This window comes from Delphinus delphis, chromosome 7 (genome assembly GCF_949987515.2).
Source record: "Delphinus delphis chromosome 7, mDelDel1.2, whole genome shotgun sequence".
In the NCBI taxonomy this organism is placed as follows: Eukaryota; Metazoa; Chordata; class Mammalia; order Artiodactyla; family Delphinidae; genus Delphinus; species Delphinus delphis.
Window position 1 is genome coordinate 27073383 of NC_082689.1, and position 20942 is coordinate 27094324.

General features: G+C 40.4%; 1 protein-coding gene across 3 annotated transcripts in view; it reads right to left on the reverse strand.

Annotated features, from left to right (window-relative positions):
• The window catches only part of UNC80 (unc-80 homolog, NALCN channel complex subunit), a 247081-nt gene that overhangs the window by 189824 nt on the left and 36315 nt on the right, over positions 1-20942 (reverse strand). For 2 of the 3 annotated variants that reach the window (XM_060015559.1, XM_060015560.1), the window contains exons 8-15: positions 18240-18501; positions 17127-17261; positions 14517-14733; positions 13418-13558; positions 12184-12452; positions 10492-10851; positions 5180-5326; positions 703-850 (exon numbers count right to left, since the gene is read on the reverse strand). In XM_060015559.1, coding sequence (XP_059871542.1) covers positions 703-850; positions 5180-5326; positions 10492-10851; positions 12184-12452; positions 13418-13558; positions 14517-14733; positions 17127-17261; positions 18240-18501 — 1679 coding nt within the window. The remainder of the gene's footprint in view (positions 1-702; positions 851-5179; positions 5327-10491; positions 10852-12183; positions 12453-13417; positions 13559-14516; positions 14734-17126; positions 17262-18239; positions 18502-20942) is intronic. The other variant, XM_060015561.1, reaches the window with a different exon arrangement.

Here is a 20942-nt window from a genome sequence, read left to right on the forward strand (position 1 = left end):
AAAATGTATATTTTACTCAATCAGGCTTCATACATCACCTTCATTTCATTACTGCATTTGCATTCAAGTGGTATTGGAGGTGTTCATGTATTATGGATGCCATTCGTGTTCACTGGTTGTGCCCTGTAATATAGGTCTCTATACTGGAGTTTTCCTAAAGCCATGAAGCTATAGTTTATGAGCCTATCTATAGATCCCTTTGCCCATTCTTTTTAAAATTCAGTATATGTGTATATCAAAATTATGTTACTACTATGTTTACTGTCATGTTTTTTTTTTTCTTTCCTATTTTATTTTGTGAAAAAATCACCAAGCACTATGCCTGGCTCATTTCATATCTGTTGAACTAATGAATATAGTTCTTTGTTCCTTGATCGTTGCCTCAGAAGTCATACGACAGAAAGTCACAGGAGAGAGAGGAGTGCCATGAGTAGAGCGTAAGGATAGAGGGGCTACAGGTGAGGGTGCCGCAGCTTTTCCAAATTCCCCTCTGCTGAGCTAAGTTGTCCTCAGAAAGCCTCTAAAGTGTGTCAAAGATGATGTACAAGCTTCTCGTGTTCATATTTTATTACACACACGATGCACACGCACACAGGTATCTTTTCCTCTCCATTCTACCCCTGGAAATTTAGGGTGTCTCTGAAATGCTACCTGCTTTACCTCCCAGCGAGTTCTCCTAGAACTCGGTACAGCTTTACTTACTGTCGGTGACCGGCTCCATACAGAATCCTAGCAGAGCATGCAAGAAGTCCACTACGTTATTGAGAGAGTCTTTGTTCACATAGTCCCTCATGGTTTGTCGGAACTGCATCTTATCTAGCTTGTATAACTTAGTGAGGCAGTTCTGGGCCTGCAAGGAAGGAAGAAAAGTGAAGAAGTCACAGGTACCCGCTTAAGCTACAGGGACACCAGTGGTCTGCGACAGAAGCCCTCAAAAGGCAAGCATTTCCATCCATCCCTGCCGGCTGCTGCCCACCAACCCTGCCAGCCCCTCCTGTCTGAGAATGCATTGGGCAGAGACAGGCTGAGCAGTACTAGGTATATGACTTGGAGAAGGGCTGCTCCTCAGGAGAAACCCCAAACTAGGGGCTAGTGCTGTCCCAGAAGGAGCTCAGTATTTTTGCCAAGATCAAGATTTTAAGATCTCAAGGAAAAACTTAAAGTGTAAAATTTAGGTAGGTGATAGGATTGGTCATCAAGGTTTAGAAAACCTCAAAGGGTTTGTGCCATGGGAAGGAGCAGGCCACTCCCATGCTCAGCTGTCTTGAATTTAAGTAGATTTAACGGATGGTGTGACTGGGCTGTAGGAAGTGCTTTGTCCAGAGTCCTCTTATATGGTCAGGAGGGAAGGATCTTTGAAACATGAAAGAGGCATAAAATAAAGGCAAGTCTAGTTTGTTGATTTTTGTGTCTGCTTCTGAATGTGGAAGTTTGGTATTTAAATAGAAGTTGGTCTTCAGGATATGAAAAGCAATTGACCATTCACTAGGCCCTGCTACTCAAAAATATATTTCTTATGATCCAGCAAATAATTTTGCCATCTAGCAAAGGAAAAGGAAGTAATCCCCACCATCAGAACAAATAAAATCACATTCATTGGTTGGAGAAGGCCACAGACAGGATGCGCTAATACTACCTGAGACCCTTAGTGGTCTCCCTAACCCTCTCTTACTACTGAGAGAAAAATCACATTTGTGCAGTGCTTTGCTGTTAAAAATGCATTTCTTGCTTGTAAGTGCATAACGACATTGGACTTTCACACCTTCTCTGTGATTTGAAGAGTTTCCCTATATTACAGCAGAAGAAACTGAGACTCAAAGAAGTCAAGGACTTTGCCCAAGTTGATACACCAAGTTTCACAGCAGAGCCAAAATTAGAAGCCAGGGTCTTACCTCCTCATAGTGGTTATTTCTCCTATGATATAATAGTCACATGAATAGTTTAGATAGTGATTGTTGGGGAAAATGTATCTAGATAACACCTACTTTGAAAAAAGATTTAAGATGACCAATAATAGAGATTAGTTGATATCTTGTGGAGAACAAGATCATCATAAAAAAGAAAGTCCTTAACAATGGAATGAAATCGGAAAATGATAAGAGAGAACTCTGGGTTGAGGGGAAAAAGCTAAAGATCAAATGGGAGGGGACTTCCCTGGTGGCGCAGCGACTAAGAATCCGCTTGCCAATTCAGGGGACACGGGTTCAAGCCCTGGTCTGGGAAGATCCCACATACTGTGGAGCAACTAAGCCCGTGCGCCACAACTACTGAGCCTGCACGCCACAACTACTGAAGCCCGTGCACCTAGAGTCCGTGCACTGCAACAAGAGAAGCCACTGCGATGAGAAGCCTGCGCACCACAACGAAGAGTAGCCCCTGCTTGCCGCAACTAGAGAAAGCCCACGGGCAGCAACGAAGACCCAATGCAGACAAAAATAAATAAAATAAATTTAAAAAAAATAAAGAAGGGAGGGGTGGCTGGGTGAGGACAACCTTAAAGGAGGATAGAGAAATTTGGACAATCAGACAGAAGCAAGGAAGTTACATCCCTGAGAAAGCAGTCCCTGAGAACTGGGACTTATTGATGGGCCTTAATGGTGGCCCAGAAGAAAATTTAAGTTACATGACCATTTTGACAAATCAAGGCCCAGAGAAAGATTCTTGGAAAACTCGAGAGGAAAAAGGAAGATTATAAAAGGTTGAAAACTGTAATTAGCAATAGGCATCCTGGTGTGACCTTGTTATAGTCTCTCCATCTGTATCACAAAGTCAGGCGGATTGATTTTTTTTTCTTCCATTTTTCCTTTACTCGGTCATAGAAGATTGGGAAATTAGGTGTTAACCAGAGGTTACTGGTTGCTAGCTGCAAAGCAAGCTTCTTTTCTTATAAAATAAATGATTCTTGCTATAAAATGAAGCCTGTAAAGTACTTCTTGCTTCTCTGTAAAATACACCAAAAAATGCATTGTTTCAAATCTGCTCTTTAGAGGCTATTAGGACGTCTGAATGAGTTCAATCAGAAGTTTAAGCAAGAATCAGAATATCAAACCATAAGCATTTTGATTCTGAATGAATATTTTAAACTTCTCCAAGAGATATAAAGAGTGAATTCCCTTTCAATAATTTGGGACAAGCTAATGATTAAACTATCCCAGGAAACATGCTGGAATTGCTAGGCACTTTGATGAACATCATTGCAGTACTAATCTGTTTATTAAAAAAATAAAATATAGAGGACCTGATCTGGTAGAGGTATGAAATATCTTTAATATATTAAAAGTAACTTCTGACAATCTAATGCCAGAGAAATCTGGAAATATCTAGCTTCCTGAATTAGACATTCCCAGGGAATATTGCTCAAATTTCTCTCTCGGGGCTTCCCTGGTGGCGCAGTGGTTGAGAGTCCGCCTGCCGATGCAGGGGACACGGGTTCGTGCCCCGGTCCGGGAAGATCCCACATGCCGCGGAGCGGCTGGGCCCGTGAGCCATGGCCGCTGAGCCTACACGTCCGGAGCCTGTGCTCCGCAACGGGAGAGGCCACACAGTGAGAGGCCCGTGTACCGCAAAAAAAAAAAAAAAAAACTTCCCTCTTGGACAAGGTGTTTACTAAGCATGGACAAGTAAGTATAATCCCTATAGTGAGTACTGAACTGGGCTACTAGAGAATAGAGGTATTGCCACGTAAATCGACAAAGTTGAGAAGGCAGGTAGAAAACTGGACATCCTGACAGGAAATATTCCGTACTCTTGAGGAAAGAACACATGGTGATTAAGCAGTAACAACAGCCTCTCAAGTGGTTTCTGATCCAACTAGCCCTACCTTCTCCTATTCTAGAAAGACAGGTTCTGATGTCAAAACGAGTTTATACCTCCAACTACAGCACGACACTTCCTTTTATATTTTGATGCTTGATTTCATAGAATTAGTTTTCTGCATGAGGAGTGATGTGGTTTTAGCCTTGAAGGCGTTTATTCATACTGTGAGAGAATAAAAATCAAAGATCAAAAATCACATACACATGTGCAGAGATGGGGGCAATGTCAGCTTTCTACTGCCTTATTACTTATTATTTTGATTTCTTAAAATTTGGGGCCTCAAAATCTAGATCTTGGTCAAAGTTTTCAAGTTTCAGAATTTAGAAGTTAAATACTACGAATAAAACTCCCCCATGCAGATAATTAATATAATACAACACAAGCGAATATAAACGAAAGAGAATGATATACAGATGGATAGATAGGTAGATGATAGATTAAGAAAGTAACCCAGCATGCTAAGGCTGTGTGAACGTTTCACGACAAAACCTAATACCAAGGAAAAATGGGCTGGCATTAGACTTTGGCATGATCCTAAAACTCTGCTAAGATATGACAAAAGGTTTCCTGGTCTCAAATTTGCATCAACCCCTTATTTTTAAGGGAATGTTTTCTTATTATTTCAGTTCAAGAGTATGTATGAGGGCAACTGTTGCAGTTTGGACTTGTTGTGGAGGTGGGTTATTGCTCAAGTCTTAAGTGAACAGTAGTCATCAGTGGAGGCAAATGAAAATGAGCTGGAATTACATTTCCATGTTCCATTACAGAATTATGCTTTGCAAGCCTGAGCGCAGAGTTTCAAGTTTCACACAGTTCAAAGAGATATGATCTCAAATATTTAGTAGTCAAGGTTCATTCTCAAACAAAGCAGCCAGAAAATGACTGGCCACTTTTGTAGTCCTATTTTGTCCCAATAAGGGCCATTTTCCATATCTAAGAACAACAGACCAAGTCCTAAACTTTGATCCCTTTTTCTAATATAACGTATGATTCCATAGTGCCCAGGCAGGTGATAAAAAGTTATTTGCCACGGACTATCAGAAGCTTGCTAAATGTATTCATTTTTGCAACGTTCTTTCAAACTCGAATTCACATGTTCCAATTATACACTCTTTTACCAGTTGGGAGTTGGCCTGCCCAGGCAGGAGGCAGAAGTGGTTTTCCCAATTAAACTTTCCTAAGCCTGGGTTTTAGATGTCTTTGAGATATCTTGTGGGAATCCTCCCACCTTAAGACAGCATTAATTACCCTTACAAAATACAGTATTCTTCAGGGAACACTGACCCTCATTGTCAAAGGACTCATGCCTAATTTGGAGGGAGGGAAGATGAAGAGGAAATGGAATCTACTTTAGTTCTCTTACATTCTCCCGGAATACCTGGTGTCTCAGACGATCCCCAGAGAGCCCTCGGTGTCCTTCTCCGCAACCATAGGCACATCCCAGAGACTTCACTATTTTGATGAGCATGGTTAGAGCAAGCCTATGGTTGCTGACAGGCGTACTTTCATCCTAGTACCCATGAACGAAAAAGAAAGAAGATTCGGTTCATTTAGTCACTAGGATTCTTTTGGTGCTAAGACTCTATTTTATTATTAAACCAAGTTTCTATGTTTTGCAGCAAGCCCCTGCAATTTGGGAAACAGAATTGTCAAGGGCTCAACAGGCAAGCTAACTTTTCAAAACTCTAGAACGGACTTACGAGAAAGAAAATGTTTATGCATTTTGAACACCCTCTAGTGCTACAGGATATGAATGCAGACCTCTTTATTAGAAGACATGCTTTCGTATCCTCATTAGACTATCAGAATAACTGTCTAGAGAGAGACAGTGTGGACTATCAGTGATGAAAGCAAGTAGATTTTCCAGAAGGTACCCTCATCAGCAGGCTTCTGTTAATATCACCAAGCAAGGATTATTGCTAAATTTCTGGAACTGATCAAAGTCTGAAACTGTGAAATCATGTGGCAATTTCTGACATTTTCAAAGGACTTTTCTAATTTTATACTTTCGTTATATTGTAATATTCATGCACAAGCAAAGAGAGAATATGTAAAAAAAACTGTAAATATTCAGCATGGTTCTTTGAGGCTAAATCGGAAGCCCTCCCGAAGTGAACTGTGAGAAGTGTTATCATCCTCTCTCTTGACTCATTTAATCCTTGCTCTTGGTGAAGAACATAGCTTCCAGAAAAATGAACTTTCTTGAATTATTTCCAAAGAAGCATAAGGAAACTGTTGCTAAGGAATGATGCAGATCCCAGCGTGGGAGTGCCATTACCTTCAGGAAGCTCCAACATTCCTCAGTCCTTCTAGCTACTTTCTGCTGTCAGTACAGCCACTGCGGACCTGAGAGTCCCGCTCCCGTTCCTTAATTGTGTATGACGGTAGGTAAATGAACTAATCTCTCTGTGCTTTAGTTTTCTCACCTGTGAATCGAGGCTCCTGATAGCTTCCCTTCCTACTTCATCAGCTTACTGTGCCAAACAAATGAAATAATGAATAAGAATTGCTCTGTAAATTGCGAAGGCCTTTTCCATCTTCATATGCTCAGGTTGATACATAAACTTTGGGGCCATCCACATAGAAAGTATACTCAAAAGCAGGGAGGGTGTGAAAGGGATGGGGGTTATCTAGACATCATGTGCTGTTCATTATGTGATGGGGTAGGCTCTCTGCTCCCCTAATGTTATATAATTGGTCCTTTTTTTTCTAACCAAATGCTCATGTACTGGATGTGGTGCTGGACTCCAGAGATGCCCCCTTCAGAACTGAACATTCATTCTCTGAGCCGCTGGGAGTATTGATGGATGATAGCTCTCAGGTGAGTCCCTCTCCAGGCATTGCCCTTAGCTAAAGAGACCTGCCTTGATCCAGGTTATGCTCTCCTCCTGGAAGCAGTCTGCCTCCAATGGCTGGTCAAAAGCATAAAGAGTGTGTGTGGGGAGGTGTGTGGAATAAAGCGGGCTCCCTTACTTCACCCGGGGATTACCTTGAAGAGCCATCCCATCTCTGGAGCTCCCTGTGTGATGGGCTGAAGTCTCTGTTACAACTACACTGCAATTCAACTTCTCTCTCTGCCCCATCCTGCTTCTTTTACACCCCACAGACGTTGATCCTGAGCAGACACCCCAGGAAACCTCCTGTGTGCATATCTCCTTGTCTGAGTCTGTTTCTTGCGAACTCTACAGCTCAGATGCTTGTAAATGGAAGACTCAAACGTACACACACACAGATACATACATTTATTTATTTATACATGCGTACATACATACATACCAAATTCAGAAATGTTTTAAATTCAAATCTTAGCTCCATAACCTTGGGCAAGCTACTTAACCACTCTGTGCCCTACAAAATAAGAATCATAAAAATATGTATTTCACAGTTTGTGAGGTAAAACATGGAAGGCATGTAATAATAGCAAAACCAGTGTTAATTATTATTTCTAGGTGTGGGGCACTGCTATCTACTGGGAACACCATTGCGCAAATTAGAAAAGGCACTCCTCTCGGTGGATGAACTAGAAAAAGGTGAATCCTCTCGGTAGATGCAGCCCTTGGGTAAACAGCTTGGTGAGCAGAGCTCAGACTGGATTTCAGTCCTGTCTGGACTCCTTAGGCGAGAGCCCTTGTGGAGTACACAGCCTGCACAGCCAAAGGTCACCCTGGGTAACGGCTGATTTGGAAGATTGACTTACATACATTTAAAAACTATTGATATCATATGTTCCTTTAAAGCAAATTCCTAGCTCCAAAAGCTTTTTGTAAATATCTATTTGTATTTCTTTGGACCTTCAGATGTCCTTGCGATTTTGGCTCCTCTAGCAGAAGACATTCAGAAAGTTGTATCCAGCTACAGGCAGAAATCAGGACAGATATTAAATAACATTTCAAGCTCTCAGTACCAGTTAGTGGCAAATATAGAAATAGAAATTAGATCTTCCTTTCTGAATTAATCAATTCCCGCATGCTCCTGGCATTACTAGGTTGCAAAATTAGATAAACCTCCTGATTCCACTGAAAATAACAGATGGGATAGAGGCAGAACAGACCTGTGTGACTCCCAAGTACAATGCATCTGACCTACGGTCAGGTATGATTTTATAAATTCTCTGTATTACAAAGAATATTATTCTTTAGAACTGACTAAAAAACATTTGTATCTTTGGTGGCTGTTTTGGAGAACACATTATCTGACTCCGTAAAATCCCATCCTGATTTGGTTAAAGTAGCATTTATATTATCAAGTAGCATTTATATTATCAAGTAGCATTTATATTATCAAGTTTCTAGTATGATAGCTAGATTTTAAATAGGTAAGAGACTTGCAGTTCTTTAATATGAAAGTAGATGAAAACACTACTTTGGGGACTTCCCTGGTAGCGCCGTGGATAAGACTCCATACTCCCAATGAAGGGGGCTTGGGTTCGATCCCTGGTTGGGGAACTAGATTCCACATGCATGCCACAACTAAGAGTTTGTATGCCACAACTAAGGAGTCCACGTGCCGCAACTAAGGAGCCCGGGAGCTGCAACTAAGGAGCATGCTTGCCACAACTAAGACCTGGTGCAACCAAATAAATATTAAAAAAAACAAAACCAAAAGAAATCCCCACTACTTGGGTGAAATTTTTGAACTAAAAACAAAAACAAAACAGAAACAAAATTCTAATAATGAACTTCAGAGATCCTCATAAACATAACAAAGTCCTCATCAATTTAGGGAATATCTAAGCTTTACTGATAAGAGCTTATCAAAATTTCACAACTTTAATTTTTTTCTATTTTCCCCTGAATATTATGACATAATAACATAGCACTATTCTCTCTTTGAGTGGCCACCTAAATTGACAGGTAAAAAAATTGAAAATTTAAGAATCTCACTGTTTGCTGTGTTTATAAATTTGGTCCTTATAACTTGTATTTGTTTGCTAATTCCTACATAACTGTTGATTGAATAATTCCTTAGATCTTAGCATTCAATATCAAATCCCTTGTGATCTATATCATCATTTAGATAATTTTCATCTACAGTGAGATCTGAGGATCCTTGGATTGTCTTCAGTGATGTTTGGGAAAGTAAGAAGTTGGGGACCTTAAGTACCAGAAGATTCTATTAGAATCGGAAAACATATACATGATTGAGGCAGGAGAAGAAATCCTAAAGAAAAGCTTAGGTTCAGGAACCTAAGAATATTGGGGCAGAAATAATTAGATCAGAGTCCACAAATATTGGGAAAAATAAGAGTAGACAATCAGGGAAGAAACAGAGATGATTAAATGCACATTAAACATGCATCGGGTAGGACTGGAAAGAGATGGAGAAAAAAATATAAAAGAGGAAAGAGCACTGAAACACTTATTCAAATGTAAAAACCTGATAGCCTACAAGAAAATAACAATTTATATTCTAGATAATATGTTGGTGGTAGAACTCTGTACAGTGAAATCTTGTACTTCTAAACACTTGGCCTGATGTGTAGATTGTCACCTGTTAGAGATTCAAATCTCTTGTTGATTTCAATTCCTTAATAGCATTTTCCAACTAAAACCCCAAATTGAAATCAGCATAAATTATATGGGTTTAAGCTGTAGTAGTTCTTATTTAAAATTCAAATTAAAAGAGAAAACTAATTAATGACTTTAAGCACTGAGATCATAAATCAGGTGTTGTCAAGTCAAAGGGAATTAAATTCAGGAACAATCAGTAATAAGAAAGCTAAAGACAGCTGGAAGTGACACACTGATACATAAGAGAACCAAGGCTAGTCTTCCAAACCAACACCAGCAAAGCAACTAACTAAACAAAAATTTTCCCTTTCTTTCCCTTTACCTGTGATTGAAGCAGGCTACCTAAAAATGTGTTCCTTAAATCAAGAGAAAGAACTTTATTTAACTTTTTTCAGGAAAATTATACTGCTTATGATGGACTAAATGTTTGCATCTCCCCCAAATTCATATGTTGAAGCCCTAACCACCCAGGGTGATGGCATTTGGAGATGTAGCCTTTGGGAAGTAAATTTTAGGGTTAAATGAGGTCATGAGAGTGGAGTCCTGGTACAATAGGATTAGTGCCCTTATAAGAAGAGACACTGGAGAGCTTGCTCTCTCTTTCTCTGCATGCACATAGAAAAAAGATGTCATGGGAGCACATAGCAAAATGGCAGCCACCTACAAGCCAAGAGAAGATGCTTCAGAATGAAATCTACCTTGCTGGCACCTTGATCTTGGACTTCTCAGCGTCCAGAACTGTGAGAAATAAATTTCTGTAGTTTAAGTCACCCAATCTATTGCATTTTGTTTTGACCGCCTAAGAAGACTAGAATGCCACTCCATTAGGTCAGACCCTGAAAGTTTTGAGAGAGGGGCTGTTGTTGGCAGACTGAGAATTATGGCAATGTAGTGTATCTGAGATATTCTCTTGCAGAATTAACATGACCAGGGAATTCGTTCTAACACTGCTTGGATGGCAATGGCTTTTGAATGTAGGATACAATTTCACGTAACTGTTTTTACTAATACCTGCCGAGAACCTAATGAAGAGATTTCTAGACTCACCACTTTCATGCTCTAGTGACTAGCTGCTATTCTGAGTCAATAAATTGCTGGCAAGAAAGAATTGGAAAGAAATCAGGAACAACATTTCAAGAGGACACAAAATGTGGTCCAGTCATACCTTCTCTTGGTTCTTATCATTCTTCTCATGGGGGCCTCCTCCACCTCCACCTCCGTCACCTCCTCCATCTCCTCCATTACCACCTCTTCCTTCTTCTCCTCCTCCATCTCCAGCTCCACTAACTGAAGGGCCCCCAAATCCAGAGGTGGAACTTCCAGATACTCCTTTGAACTGGAACGTTCCCTCACTTGGTCTTTTTTCCACAGTCACATTCTCCTTGTTTTCACTCTTCTTTCTGTTCTTTTCTACACAGGGCACCACACCAAGTTGAAGCAAGCATTCCACGATGTTCAGTGCCACATCGCAGATGCGAGAACTGATGTCATGGTTAAGGACAAGATAAACAGCCTTCAGAACCACCTGGGGGAAGACAAAAGTAAACTGAGAGTGATTAAGTTACTTGAATTACCTCTTCCTAAATAGATTTGGTTATTCCATTTAATATATTTCCTTTAGGCTGTTCTATGCACTTAAGCATAAATAATTCAGGTAATTTTCAGATGATCTTATTAAGCTGCATTGGGACCTTGTGTATGTGCTTAATATAGAGTACAAATCACCCAAGGAATTAAAAATGTATAAGTGTGTTATATCACTTAAGGACTCTAAGACTTGCCACAATATAGACAGTTAATGGAGATAGCAAAACATAATGAATTAATGGGAGAGTAATTATTTGCCCAAATGGAAACTTGTTCAACTGATTTTTAAAATCAAAGTGTTTTAATTCCCTGCCAATAATGCTTTCTACCAATAATGGGTGAAGGGAAATGGTTTCCTTATGCACATAATAGAGGAACATTTGCACATTCGCAATTGTATCATTATCTACATTCAATTTTAAAAGCAAAATATTTGCATGTTTAAATTATGTCCTTATATTGATTTTAAAATTTTAAATTATTTGCTGACACAGGTTCCCTAATGTGAAATTAAAAAATTGTGTGACATATATTTGTAAAATATAACAACCCTTTCATTTGCTAATAACCATAATTAAGACAGGCATTCTTGAGAATGCAGGTTTAAATGTTTTAATGGACTTCTGTTCATGTTCTCCTGCTCTATGGGTGGTTTATAGTCATGCTGCTTATATAACAAAAGGAAACAAACTGAGAATTTTTTATTTCCATTCTAGGAAAGAACTTGGTGTGCGCGTGCACGCATGCGCGTGAGTGCACGCACACACACATTTACTGCGTGTATTCAGGATTCATTAATGTTTTTCGATTATAAAATTATCCTGAGATCAGATCAAATCTAATGTAATGCTTAAGAAAAAAAGAAAAGAAAAGGTGCATCTAAGATGGGTGATACACTTGTGAAATTTTTTTAAAAAGGGTAGCTTTTTCAGGGACTTCCCTTGTGGCACAGTGGTTAAGACTCCACACTCCCAATGCAGGGGGCCGGTGTTCGATACTAGTCAGGGAACTAGATCCCACGTGTATGCCAAAACTAAGGAGGCCATGTGCCTCAACTAAGGAGCTGGCGAGCCGCAACTAAGGAGCCTGCCTGCCACAACTAAGACCCAGCACAACCAAATAAATAAATATTTTTTTTAAAGGGTAGATTTTTCGTTTAAAGGCTCAACATTTCTAAGAATTTATATGCACATTTTATTCAACATTGTCAAAACTGGGCCAAAGATTCAATATCTTTCAAGCTTCAGTAAGAAAAATTCTTGCTCCTTACAGAAAGATCAAGCATGCCATTCTTGTGGACAAAGTTATTGGTCCCATCAATATGTTCTGTGTCTTCCAAGTAGCTGTAGTTTATGCAGGAGTCTGTGAGGCTTCGAGGCAGGTTTGCACATGCCAGGGGTTCATGTGGCATCTCAGGTATAGGCACCTGGTTGCAGAGCTTCCTCATATGCTCACTGAAAAAGTCTGCATAGCCTACGTTAAATGACGCCAATGTGGTATTGAAGGTTGCAACTGTGATAGTGGAGATCTGGGATCGCACTAAAAAAAGGAAAGCAATGTCTTAGTTTTCCCCATATTAACCTACAACATCATGTTAGACAGTTATACTACTATTTAAATCATGACCACGATCACAGCATTAGCAGATATTTGACTAATAGTCTCAAAGCTATTCTCAACTCCCATGATGTTAACTCATGTAATATCTGATAAACAATGAAGGCTATAGAAAATGTGAATTCTTAACTGGCTTCCTTGAGACCCAGGCTAGAATTTTTTGTCTAACAGGTGCATTTTACTCACTGTTAGATGACAGACCCTATTGGTATAGTTAAACTAGTTTGGTTGAAGTATTCCCCACAAGTAAATAGCTGTTAAAATATTTGGTTTTATCTAGTATATTTAGGTAACAGCAAACAAGAAATATTCTTTTTCACCTTTGCTTAAGAATAATGGAACATAAATTTGTGGTGGTAACTAACAGATGTCATCAAATACTTGAAGTACAGCCCAGGGAAAAGAGGGACTAAATTTATGCTCATAGGTTAAGAGCACAGAATAAGAAACCCCCATCTTGGATCCCATCCAGAGACACACATTTGCTCCACAGAAAGCACAAAATAGCGGCTGTCTGGAAAGGGAATAGGTGGTCTTGGAAGGCAGGGACTTTCCTCCCACAGAAAGTGGACAAGCCCTTCAGAGGGACATCACAGATGCCCTCAAGTTTCTCCAAGCTCTGTAGGTCTATGCTCTTTTGAAAACAACCATGAATGGCTTGCCCTTGCTTTCCCTGAGAGGCATGGTGTTCATAGTGTGCTATCCAATAGCTCTTGCTACTGAGGAAATTTTAAGAATGGCTCACAAGTAAATTATCAAGCAATATAATACACGAATGCAATTTTTCAAAAAAGCACACGGAGCCAGATTACAATGAAAATGGAACATGGAATAAAAACAGGAAACGGAACCTGGACGCCCACCTGCAGCGGCCGCCTCCAACCCACCTTCCTTGACGGTGTTTTCCCCATGGCTGTTGGAGTGGTCCGGCAGGTCGCTCACCAACGTGTGATGAGAGTGGGAGTGCCTGCCGCTCAGGCTCTCCATCTCAGTGGCCGCGTCCGAGCTGCCCCGCCGGGTAAATTTCCCTGAGATGGACAAGAGCACCACAAGAGGGTTTGAAAATCTGAAAGATTCTCTGCCAAGATTCTGTCTGTCCAAAGGACAGCAGTGATAGTGAGGGGATATTAGGCAGTATGTGAGGCACAGCCGACTAGCCTGCCTTGGGAACATTCAGGGTCGAGATGATTGATGACGCTGCCTGTGATAAGGTCAGCCCCAATCTAAGCCAAATGTCAGAAACCATCTGTTCGGCCCCCGCTAGCTGTCAGCTCTTGCTTTCAAGCTGGGCTTCGTAATATGACATCCAGAAAGATTAAAAAAAAAAGCTCCTTTTTCTTTTCGTTACATCTTCCTATTTTAATATCTGAGTTAAAGGGAAGTCTGTCTTCGGATTCACAATGAAAGTTAATGCACAGAACCCTCTAAGGCCATGTGTGCACATCAAGAATGATCTAATATAGAAAACTTGCGGTTGCCAAGGTGGAGGGGGTGGAGGAGGGGAGAGAAGGAATGGGAATTGGGGATGAGCAGAGGCAAACTATTATATATAGGATGGATAAAGAACATCCTACTGTACAGCACAGGAAACTACAGTCAATATCCTGTGACAAATCGTAATGGAAAAGAATATGAAAAAGAATATCTATATATCTATATATATCTGAGTCACTTTGCTGTACAGAAGAAACACAATATTGTATATCAACTATACTTCAATAAAATAAAATCATTGAACTATAGAATGATCTAAGAAATAGGGCTATGACCTGTCTAATTAAACAGGATTGCTGCATAATTCAATTATCTGCATTTCTTTGGCTATGAAGACACAGCATTATTTTGGTCCTGGGGAGCCTGTATTTGGGCCCAAATTCCTTGACTAAACTGTTCAAGAAAGATCCACATTTCCCTGGGAGCCCTAGATCCAGATTTCTAAACAGGTCGCTGACGCTCTGCCCTACTTTGGAAGGTCTTTGTGGTCACCTAAAATAGTGGTTTGCCAGCTTCCTTTTTCCATGCCTCGCCTGTCTTCTCCAAGCCCGGAGAAACTTCCGAACGAGAATGCGCTGCAGGTGGGGGACACATCCAGGTGGTCCTCGTGCAGCAGGAATGGCACTCCCATTCTCCGAGGCCGCCTCTTCCCCGCGTGGTGGAATGGGATGGAACCTTTTCTCTCTCTGTCTTCTTTGCGGCTCTTGAACTACAGAAATGAGATATGAAGGGTCAGGCACAGGGCAAAGGCAAGGTTACAGTTTGCTTCCCAAAGGGCTCCATGACCTGGGGTAAAATACAGGAAAAGGAGACCTGGAAAGTCACTGAATGGCATCCAATAGAGATGGAAGAAATTTCTACAATGTGTCAAAAGAGTGAAAGAAACTAAGGAAAAGATAATGTATTTCCTGGGTTTTTTTTTCTTTTGCTGGGTTGGGTTTGAGGAATGCTTCTCAAAGTGTAGTTCCTAGACCAGCAGCATCAGTGTCTGGGAAACTGTCAGAAATGCAGATTTTCAGGTTCAACCCCAGACATACCGGATCAGAGACCAAAAAGGGGAAACCAGCAATGTGTTTTCATAAGCCCTGTAGGTGATTCTGATGCTTGGTAAAACTTGAGAAGCCCTGGATTAGAGTATAGGATCCCTGAGCCATCACTTGGATCAGCCAGTCTTTTTCTGTTCCATTTCTCCAGGCTGAGATACATTGTTTCAACCAAACAACTTCATATGTGCGCCTCTGCCCATAAGGAGAGGCAACTCTACTACTCCTACCAGTCAAATAAGTTCAAGGTCCAGTATAACTAAGAGTTTATTGCTTGGAAATCTTTTAAAATATATCGACGTCTGGGCCTAACCTTCAGCAATTGTGACTTAATAGGTGTGGGGTCAGGCCTGGGCACTTGAATTTTTTTAAGTTCTGCAGATTCTCATGTGCAGCCAGTATGGAAAACCTCTTTTGCCCCCACTGATTGACATTTTTAGAAAAACTACAGCCATTGCTTATTACTACATCATCAATGAAGGCAGAGCACTGCTTGTGTGGCAACACTCTGAGTTCATAGATAGGTTGTTAATTCTGTGTTATTCATTGACATAAACCAGTCACTTTGCAAAAGAGAAAACTAAGCCATCACATATATTATTCTACATGTATTATTTTCTATTTGATTAGCTCCATTCACTTATAAAATAGAGAGGTGAAGTGTGGATTCATAAGAGCATGAATTACTTAGTTAGAAGACCTAGTTTTGAGTTTGGACTCAACCTTTCAAAAACTACATAAAGTCTCATTTCATTTCATATTTTTTTGAGAATAATAATTAACATTTATTGAGTACTTGCTGAGTACCAGGCACAATAAAGACTTTACATGCATTATCTCAATCCTCATAACCTTTTGAGGTAAGTATATTATGTACCCATTTATAGATGAAGAAACCAATATCATTTTGCCAGTATCGCATAGGTAGAAAGTGGTAGGGTTGGAATTTGAACCCCAGTCAACTGACTCCCAAGTCAGTTTATTTGCACAAAGACTCCACCTTTAATTTCCCACCTTTAGGGTTCTAGCTTCTTATGGATGTTCAATAAATGTTTATTGAATGGAAACCTACACTGTCATTCACAAAGAGAAGTGATGGTCATAAACCTAGGGATCAGTTATAAGGATTTACTACTTCATCAACAAAACTTGGTTTGTCCATTGCCTTTAAAACAGAGATGATTTCAAGAATAAATGTTCCATGATGATCCCAACACTTTAAGAACTGCAGTAAGACCCAGTTTCTTAGGTGTAAATTGTGGAGAATAAAAATCTCATTGGAGGACTTCCCTGGTGGTACAGTGCTTAAGAATCCGCCTGCCAATGCAGGGGACACGGGTTCGAGCCCTGGTCCGGGAAGATCCCACATGCTGCGGAGCAACTAAGCCCGTGCACCTCAACTACTGAGCCTGCACTCTAGAGCCCGTGAGCCACAACTACTGAGCCTGTGTGCCACAACTACTGAAGCCCGTGCGCCTAGAGCCCGTGCTCCACAACAAGAGAAGCCACCACAATGAGAAGCCTGCTCACTGCAACGAAGAGTAGCCCCCGCTCACCACGACTAGAGAAAGCCCGCGCGCAGCAACAAAGACCCAACATAGCCAAAAATAAATAAATAAATAATAAATAAATTAAAAAGAAAACAACAAAACAGACCTTAGGGGGAAAAAATCTCATTGGATTAAATGAGAATTATTTATATAAAGTGCTAGGTAAAATGAGAATGAGCCATACAAATGTAAGTTACCATTACTGCTACTACAACCTTGTCCATAACCACACGACTAAAAGCACTTTACACACATCATCAGGATTGAATTCTGTAACAACCCCACATGACATGTAGAATGGGAAGTACTCATGCACAGGAGGGACTTGCCCAAGGTCATGCTGCCCAAGGTCATGCTGCCAGCCAGTGCTATAATTGGGAGTGGACCTCTGTTCTGAAGTCCTTCCCCATCCCACCCAACTCTGCAGCATGATCAGAAGCACCTCATGCTCCACTGTGTATTTTTTTTTTTATTACCAAAATGCAAAGAACATAAATGGTTCTACTCACCTTCTTAAAAATGTTCATGCCAAGGTCTGAAGAAAGATCCGGGACTGCAGACCTACGTAGGTTGGTCAATGAAACTCTGGAAAAAGCCTCAGAGCTGAGAGATTTTTCCTCTTCATTACACTTCATGGTGAGATCCTTAGTAGACAATAAAGGTAGATTAATGATCAAGGACTTAGAGATACATTTCATATTAATTGTAACTTCTGTTTGGAGTTTCAACAGTGAGACTACAAAGTTCCAGATTTAGGAAAGCTAAGAAAATAAGGAGGGGACAGGTATCTCTTTTTCTCTTTCTATTAAAAAAAAAAAAGTATTTTTACATTTAATGATTCACCAGAGGAGATATTCACTTTGGGCAGAATCATCTATTACTAAAACAGAGCATATTTCCTTTTCATTCTGATATTGCTCCTGTTTATTTTCAGAATACGCAGACGTCTTTTAGACGCAGCCAAATCACATTTCAGTAAGCCCAGACAACTGGAACACACGGTGAATTGTACTTTTCTCTACATATTCAATATGTGGTATTGATGAAAAGGATGAAAAGAACAAGCATTCAAGCTGGTATTAGGACTTTCATTTATCAAAAAGTGATTTTCAGGGGGATGTCATCAGTACACATTCAGTTTACTCCTCCAAACATCTATAATAAAGAGCGAGACTATATATCAAAAAAATGAAATTGCTAATGACGACATTGAGGCACTGGAAAATGTTGAGCTATGCAAAAGGAGGTCAAATCACGTTCAGTAAAGTGCTAGTGTCATGCATTTTATAATATCATCAATTGACACTTATATGTGAAAACTCTCAATTGACCAGCACTTTGATTAACCAGAGGATCCATTTTCCATTATCCTGGATCAACAGAGGCTTACTCTAGATAACTGTGTGTAAGAGAAATTTAGATAGCACCTCTTTGAATGGTCAATTAAATGCTAAAGAACGGCAAAAGGGTCCAGCAGTAAAAGATGGAAAATAGCATCAGAGTAACCCACCAATCCAACAGTCAGCACTGGGATAAATAAGAGCTGGATGCACAGAAGAAACAAAGAATCTGTTATGGCTGAAGTTGTTGGTTCAAATGATAATGGACCAAGTTTCTCTTACTTGGGTTTTGTGTGTGTTCACTAGTGAGGGAGCTGCCGCCACCATGGAGCTACTTCTGGGTCTGGGCAGGAGAGGAATATCCGGCTCTGTGGGCTTTTGTGGCTTCTCTTCCAACATGTGTCTCAGCCTTTGCAGATAGTACATCAGAGACCACTGAGTGCCCTCCTCAGACCAATGGGGCTGGAGTAGGCAGCGAAGAACAGCAACGTCAAAGTAGGTGGCATAGCGGGACCTTTGGCATGGAGGAATCACGAGAGAGACCCTGTTCCCAACGGCAGAAAGAACGTGATTATCCTGGCAGTCATACATTCCAAGGGGAGGCACAATGTAGCTTATAGCTCTGCTTTTCTCATTTGGTCATTTATTCATTCACTTATCTCTTGTCTGATTTACTCTACTGTCCTCCTAACTGGTCTCACTCATTTTGCTTTTGCTAGATACTACCTAGAAGTAGAGACATTTGAGAGAGTTTTGAAGGATAGGTAGCAATTATACAGGCAAAGTTGAGGATGGGTCAGGAGAGTGGATCAGCATTTCAGTCAGAGGGAACAATGCCTACAAAGGCACGGAGTTTTTAAAAAATCATGAGTTTTAAGTCGGTGGGGGAGAATCATGCAGTTGGTATAATTGGTGAGTAATTTGGGTGGTGGGCACTGATGAGATCTATAAAAACAGATGAGGTTCAGATCATGATGTTTCTTTTATGCTAAGCTATCAGGTTGACTTGTACCTTGATAGAAATGGACATAATATTTGTGTACTTCACTGGGATATTTTCAGTTTGATAATATTATGTAAAGGAGCCAAGCAAACTGCAAAGTACTAAACGAACAGAAGTTATACTCTGAGGAAAATGAAATCATTCTGAAAATTCTAAAGTCATATCCATATAAGACAGCAAAAGTAATTTTTTAAAAAATCTCAGAATTCTGGAATTCTATTATTCAGTTTACACACATGATATATTCATTATTTAATGTTCAACTTAATTGCACTACAAATTAGTTTTAAGCAATTGCTCAGCATCTCGGGTATCTTAGGGGATATGAAGGTAAGTTCAACTTCCTCACCTTGAGGAACGTATGGTCTGGTGAGAATGATAGACAATACATGACAAATTATAAACTTAGAACTTCTGGAATCCAAAGATGGAATCTTAAATCTAAAATCTGAAATTAACCCCCAGCATAATTTCTTCCTGAATTAAATGATGCAAAAGAGAAACTTTTATACCCTGCTATCAACTAGCAAATGGTGCCACCCCCACGTGAAGAGCTTCAGAAAAAAAAAAGAAAAAAAGAAAAATGCAGCCACTGAGAGTGAGAAGGAAAGGTTCTCCTTAATTTACTAGGCACATATTTTTTGAATTGGAGGTTATGACTCATTACTGGTTCAGGAAATTAATTCAAAAGGATATGACTATTATTAAAATGTTAACTAGAATAAAAACTATCAAAATGCAACAAATGGAGTAAGGATTTGTATGGTTGGTGATACTTCTGTTTCACTTTACATACTTGCCGTGAGTCATGAGTAAAAAATATTTCTTACTGTGCGTGCAGTAAAAAGTTCAGATATACAAACCCCGACGAGGTCTGGTGCCCTGTGAATCATTTTCATAGCCTTTCTACTCCCTTACCAAAGCACGTGATGCCCTTTCTCCTCTCTACTCTCATTAGCATTGTCTGGCATGTGGAGGGGTGACTGTCTATGTACACGATGGTTGTGACCGTTGATGCTATCTTGTAGTCTAATATTCTTGAATATTTTAATGGAAGTAGCAAACTAAGTATAAGTTACAATTCAACCACATAAGTTGCTACGATACTAATTATTTAACCAAGTGGGCAGTCAACTGGTTGTAGAAAGCGTTTCTTCATATCAGTTCCTATGTATGGAATGTTAGAGTTTATCCCTTTTACAGGGAGCTAGAATACGCTTTGGACATCAACAGCATGGCAACTTTTAATCCATCAGGAAGTCCCATAGATTCTCCTTCCAACCACTTTGCTCCACAGACCCCAACATGTCCCATTAGGCTTTACTGCAATTACTTCTTCCTAGTCTTATTGCTTCTTCTCGTTTCTCCACTCCTCTGCTCAAACCCCTCCAATAGATTTTGAAATAAAGATCTTAAAATGAAATGCAAGCTGTTTACAGTGGCCAACATGGCCTGCATAATCTGGCTGTGTCTATCACTCTAACCTCATTATCATGCTTGCACTGGTATGCCAGTTATTTATTTTTTCCCTCTTAACTCCAAGTTCATCTTTTCTGCTTGCTCTGTGAAAATGGATTCGAGTCCTTTAAATATTTTTCTGTGGACAGCTGGCATGATGTTAAGCGTTGTCAGTAGAGGGAATGGAAGAGGTATTGCAAGAGGAAAGAATTTTGCTTCCTGGTTCTGATGGATTTGCTTGGCACGTCCCTCCACTGTGTGCAGCTTCTCCAGTACCAGGCTCCCGTCGCGTCTGTGTGTATCCAGTGCTGAGCTCCTGCAGGGCACACGGCTTCCCCAGTGTGCAGGGTCTGCAGCCTGGGTGATTTTTCTAGCACCAGGCTCCTGCCGCACTCACAGCTCTTCCTGTGCCCAGCTCCTCCGTGATCAGTGGCTAGCAGCACCCAGTGGTCAACAGCTCCCCTGGCACATCCCGTTTCAGGAAGTTCTGTACCAAAGTGCCTCTACTAAGAGCCCCCCCCCCC